Below are 6000 nucleotides of genomic sequence, written 5' to 3' on the forward strand. Positions count from 1 at the left end.
TAATTGCAATGGTTAAATTTAAATTTTATATATATTAGTTGTATGCTTTCAATAATCACATACAATCTATCATTTGAGTTAAATTGCACAAATTTATATTTTGGATAAACCATAATAAATTAAAAATATGTAAAACTTGAACGAAATTAAAGACAAACCAACCCTATAAAAGAAAAGCTAATTTTTTTTAAATACTTTCAGATAACCTAAAACTTTACCAATCTAAATTATTTTAGATTTGGATTTGAGGAAGTGAGTCATCTTCAGGAAAAGTAGGACAATAATATATAAGAACCCTTATTTTGAAGATTTAATTACAAATTAGGATAAGTATCCAAACAAATTTACTGGTATATGTTTTTAAAAAAACATTTCTCTCTACTAAACAAACCTTTTGGAATCCTACTCAAAAGATTTTCTTTTGATGCCAAATGATTATCTCAATAATAATAATAAATGAAAATCCAGATAAAATCTTTTTCATTTTAATTTTAATCTTTGGGTCTTTAAATAAAATCTTGATTTATTTGCCATTAATTGCAATACCCACGAAAAGATAAATGGCAGTTAATCACATATATATTCACTATTCCCTAACGCACGATCGGATTACGACGTGTTTGGTTCAAACCCAAAACGTGAACTCAACTTTATATATTGCTCAAAACACCCAAAGAAAACCACGTTTTGCGTTTCCATAAATTAGGAAACTCAATCAATCATAAATATACCCTTTGAATCTACCCAAAAGGAAGATATGGATACATTATTATAAGGGATAACCAAAAGAAAAAGAAAGTGAAATTAACCACAAACTAATAATAGTCTTTGCTTTTACACAATTACCATAAAACAAGTTTGTTTACTAGTCAAAAGACTTAGCAGATTGTGTTTTTGTATATAAAACACAGTCAAACAAAAAGCCTCAAATAAATAAAAGTCATATCTTGTAGTATTTGTTTGGTAAGTATACTAAAGTGTGTTTACAAGGAAGAGAGAGAGAGACTATTCATCCAAACTCTATAAACACAAAATTTAATTATAATTATTATTAGCTTTTAAATAAAAAAGGCTGTTTTTATATATTTGTGAATAAATAAATAGAGAGAGACTATTCATCCAAAAACGTGAGGCACAATACAGACTCTTCTTCACTCTTATGGCTATAGCCTCTTCTTCTTCTTCTCCTTCAACTTCTTCAACTTCTTCTTTTGCTTTTTTTTTCTTAGATTTTCATAGCTTTGAGATTTTATCGAGTTTGAGAGAGCTTTTGAGGGTTTCTCTTCTTCTTCACTAAGTTAGTGTGTGTTTTTACATACAGGAGAAGCTAGCTAACCCTAGTGTAATCAGCTGGATAGATCTGTTTCAGCTTTGATCTGAGCTTGGTGTTTTGTGTGGATTCAAGCTTCAAAAGGCGATGGACCAATTACGAGGTAGCAAAACCAACTGTAAATTCTCACTTGGGAGACCGAGATTTGGATCTATCAAGGTTAAAATCCCAAGGATTCAACCTGAGGAGGAAGGTAAAGAGGTGGAAGAAGATGATCAAGCTAAAAACTTCCGTCTGGAGGAAGAAGTAGAAGAAGAAGATGATCATGATCAAGCTAAGAGTATGGATCTAGAGGAAGGAGGTGTGGAAGAAGAAGAGGAAGAAGATGAAGAGAAGAAGAAGCATCATGTATGTTGTGAATGTGGTAAAAGGTTTAGCTCAGGTAAAGCTTTAGGAGGTCACAAACGGATTCATGCGCAGTACTCAGTGGTGCAGAGACCAAAGATGGTGTCAGGTATGGTTGGTAGATCTGAAAGAGGTGAGTTGGAAGTAGCTTGTTGTGTTTGTTACAAGAAGTTTACATCAATGAAGGCTTTGTATGGACACATGAGGCATCATCCAGATAGAGGTTGGAAAGGAGTTTTGCCTCCTCCTCCTCCTCTTCCTCATCCACTTGGTAACTCTTCGTCTTCTACACTCTCTATTGATGATCATGATGATGAGTTCATAAGCTCGGATTATGATGATGATGATGATGATTTTGATGATGATGATGATGAGAACTCGGAGCTATGGGATAATAATTTGGAATCCGAAAACGTTGTTGACGTTAAGGAATCGTTTAAAGGATGGTCTACAAAAGGGAAGAGAGGAAGGAGAAGTGATTTGAAGGTTGATGAATCAGATTTGAAGGATCAACCACAGGAAGATATGAATGATGCTAATAACCTATTGTTCTTAGCTACTACTGCAGAAGAAGCTGCTAATCTTAATGTAGCAGAGACTTATAATTCGCATTCAGTTGAAGAGAAAGATCTGGAAATGGTTAAGAAGAGGAAGAAGAAGAAGAAAAGTTTGTCTGAGATGGAGAAAGAGTCATCATCTACTCATCATGATCATCATCAGCTTGAGGTTGTTGCTGCAGCTGAGAAAGGTGGTGCTGCTGCTGGTGTACGTGAGAAGCACGTGTGTGTTACTTGCAACAAGTCGTTTTCTTCTTATCAAGCTTTAGGAGGTCATAGAGCAAGTCACAACAAGGTCAAGATTTCGGAGAATCATCTAGCTAGGGCAAACGCTGAAGCTTCATTACTTGGAATCGAAGCAATAGTAACCGGTTTAGCTAGTGCTCAAGGATCAAACACATCTATAAGCAGCAGTAACAATGGAGATCACATATGTAATATTTGTCATAAAAGCTTCCCAACAGGTCAAGCTCTTGGAGGTCACAAGAGATGTCATTGGACAGGACCAGTTTCTACTGAGGCTCCAACCGCGGCTCCAACAGCTGCTCCAACTACTGCTCCAGCAGAAGCGTCTTCTAGTCAAGCTCAAGCAACAGAGATAGTGCAAGAGGTGAAGAAATTGAAGAGAACGTTTTTGGAGTTTGACTTGAATGAGTTGCCACCTAATGAAGACGAGGAAGAAGAAAGAGTCTAAGAGACATACATATGCAAGCAAAGTAAGCTTTTTAACTTTAAAAAAAAAAACTATTAAATTAGGAAGTATAATGATGGTAAAAAGGAGTTGTTGACATTGTAGTCTTGAAAAACAAAAACAGAAAGATATTTTGATTTTGGGTTCTTGAAGTACTTTGGTGGTTTGGCTTTTAATCTAATTTGGTGGGGTCTTTTGTTAATTTGATGAGAGGATATTATAACTCTTTTGTTTTCTTCTCTCAAGCTTTGATTTTTTTTTCTTTATTATGCTTTTGGATTCACATAAAGCATGATAGTTTAATTGACCAAAGTTCCATAAAGCAAACCATCTTATTCATCTCCTCACCATCTTATCTTTCTTTTTCAAACAAATGGTTTCTCCATAGATTTAAGATGGCGAATTGATGATTAATATTAGAACTTGCTTTGTATATTGATTTGGTTTGCAAGTCTAAAACTCTTCAAGACGTGGGACATTGTTAAGTGTTGGACCAAACCAACATTAATATGGCTGTTTTATAGTCAAATTTTCAAAAGTCTCCACTTGCAGCTAATGACGTAAGACCACTTCTATGTGTCATCACAGACAACACAGCAGACAATATTCATACAACCAGATTATATATTGATTTTTTTTTTCTTATTTATAAGAGATTTACAAATGAATATAATATATATTAAGACCGACTCAAATTATTTATTAAAGCTTATGTGGATATTCCCAAAAGTTGTAAAATCCATGATAAACTATTTGGATACAAATACACTCTAAATTTGTTCTTGAACCAAGTTAACCATATGGATTAGAAGTTAGAACCCTATTCAAGAAAATGTTGGATCAATGTGAAAGTGTAAAGTTAGAACCCTTTCAAGAAAAATGTTGGATCAATGTGAAAGTGTAAAGTTAGAACCATAGTGTGTTTATATATTTATCTTCTGTTTCTTATCTAATAAAGAAATTACGGAAAATGATGGCAAAGTTGACAAAGAGGCAACAATATAGTATACAGTACGCACACTAACGTCATGACATTGCAGCACACAATAAAACATAGTAGAAGCAAAGAGGAGTTAGTCTATTGGAGCCAAAAAGATGTTACATTATATGACAATAATTTATAGAAAAGTAACTAAAAGAGATTCCATCAAACAAAACTCTCATGTTGGCACAACAAAAGTCTCCGACTCTGGCTTTAACTGGAAAGTAAACAGCGTAAACAGCAAGCCTAACTGTAGAAAAAGACATGAAGTGGTCTTGAATGCTCTCTTCTTCCAACACTTCACTTCTTGAATCTCTGTGAGCTCTACGCAATGGTTTTGTAAATCTTGAGCTTGATTCTTTAGATTCTCAGCTTTGGTTTCTACTTTTTCAAGCTTTGACAGCATCTTTTGCCCATATGTCTTCTGAGCCATTGTCTTCTCTTCTTCAATCAGTTTGATCTCTCTGTTTAGGTTTGCCACTGATCTTGAGAATATGATATATTCAATCTCTGCCTTCATCTTTTGCTGGAAAATTTCTTCGATCACGATCTCTGTTCCTCCATTAAGTGACTCTGAAACGCTTATGGTGGATTCGAGGTCACGGATTTGTGTTTCTTTACCCTCGAGAATACATTTTGCTTCTTCTAGTTTGATCTCCAGATGCTCTACATTGTTCACCAGGTTCAGTATCTCGGAATCTAGAGAAGTTGATCCCAGTTCCCCCATATTTTCAGACCCAAACCGGTGAGAAGAACTTGCTTCACTAGCTCGTTCATGTCCCACGTGTATGCAACTGCTGCTTTCTCCTCCATCATGTAGTGATGACACAGATTCTTTTCCAAGCTCTTTGAATTTGAGAAGTTCTGACAATCCAAAAGGAACCAGAAGTTCAGTTAAACTCGATACACAATGATGTTAACATGACAAAGAACAATAAGGAACTAGTGTAAGTATCAACCATCAAGATTCAGATGAAAAACCATACTATGAATTTGCTACCTTTTTGGAGAGCTTCTTGCAAAGCTTGAAAACTGTTGAATGCCTCTTTTAATGGATCCAAGTTGTCTGGTGAACCATTGTTCTTGATATGGGACTCATCAACAAAGTCTCCTTGTGAATAACCTTCTGTTTCTTCTTCTTCTACTCCCACGTTATTTTTTCCCTTCGAAATATGTGTGTCATGATCACTACTATCCTCATTGTAATCCATTATTATTCTTCCACCGTGTTCGCTGCTACTCAAACTAAACGAAGCACCCTGCATAAACACAAAGTTGGAGCTTCTTGAGTCAGCAGATTCCAAACTAGAATGAGGGTTTGCCTTCTCATTTTTGATCCTTTCTCCTCTAAGTTTCTTACCCTTCTCTACACTACTCTTCCTCTGTTGACCACTATCACCCGAGCTAACCACACTCTTCCCACCCAAATACTTTGCTCTCTGTTTCTCCCAAGAATGACCCATTGTCCTCTCATACCTAACCTTGGGACAACTGGCTGCAGTGGAGGACTTACTACTCCGATCCTCACTGTTATCAGAATCAAAACCAGCTGCAAAAGCAAGACCACTGCCATGACTAGACCCAGCTATATCAAAACCAACAACACTATCCACCGAGCCAACCGAACCAAGACTATCTTGTCCATCATCAGGTTCAGGAAAATGCATATGTTTAGCATTCGGGTCGAGTGCTCCTGACAAAACCCTCTTCAGAGCTTTACTGTTCTCAAAACTCACAGAAGTATCCTTAACAAGATCACTCCTTACCCTCCTCTTCCATTTTCTTAACCCAAACCCCTTTAAAACAAGAGGAGAAGTCTCAACCCGTGAGATCAACTTTTCATCAAGGTCAGTAGTACAAGAAGAGACCAATTTATCATCCCCAATAGTCTCAACTTCACCAATCAAGCCATTATTATCTTCAACAGACTCAAGAACAGACCTTTCACTCTCCAAATCCATAACGTTACACAAAATCCTCAAACCCCTCTACTAACTTCTCATCCTCCAAATTCTCACATGGGAGGGATCAAATCTCAAGAACAGAAACCATCATTCCAGCAGGGAACCAGAAGGAGAATTCAATAAACCAAAAA

General features: G+C 36.1%; 2 protein-coding genes across 2 annotated transcripts; one reads left to right on the top strand and one right to left on the bottom strand.

Annotated features, from left to right (window-relative positions):
- LOC104761677 (zinc finger protein ZAT4-like) lies at nt 1169–3130 on the top strand. Its single transcript, XM_010484788.2, has one exon. It carries the CDS (start codon nt 1418–1420, stop codon nt 2924–2926), a length of 1509 nt encoding a protein of 502 aa, XP_010483090.1. The 5' UTR covers nt 1169–1417; the 3' UTR covers nt 2927–3130.
- LOC104761678 (WPP domain-interacting protein 2-like) lies at nt 3981–5994 on the bottom strand. The gene is made up of 2 exons (XM_010484789.1): nt 4906–5994; nt 3981–4769 (listed from the first exon to the last, which is right to left on the bottom strand). Exons 1-2 carry the CDS (start codon nt 5864–5866, stop codon nt 4084–4086), a joined length of 1647 nt encoding a protein of 548 aa, XP_010483091.1. The 5' UTR covers nt 5867–5994; the 3' UTR covers nt 3981–4083.

This window comes from Camelina sativa, chromosome 18 (genome assembly GCF_000633955.1).
Source record: "Camelina sativa cultivar DH55 chromosome 18, Cs, whole genome shotgun sequence".
NCBI classification, from domain to species: Eukaryota; Viridiplantae; Streptophyta; class Magnoliopsida; order Brassicales; family Brassicaceae; genus Camelina; species Camelina sativa.

What these genes read in the sequence shown, in the direction of transcription:
- LOC104761677 (XM_010484788.2), top strand. Translation starts at nt 1,418, where the DNA reads ATGGACCAATTACGAGGTAGCAAAACCAACTGTAAATTCTCACTTGGG.
- LOC104761678 (XM_010484789.1), bottom strand. Translation starts at nt 5,866, where the DNA reads ATGGATTTGGAGAGTGAAAGGTCTGTTCTTGAGTCTGTTGAAGATAAT. An exon ending in GCAAGAAGCTCTCCAAAAAG is followed by an intron (nt 4,770 to 4,905) that starts GTAGCAAATTCA and finishes TTGGATTGTCAG; the next exon opens with AACTTCTCAAATTCAAAGAG.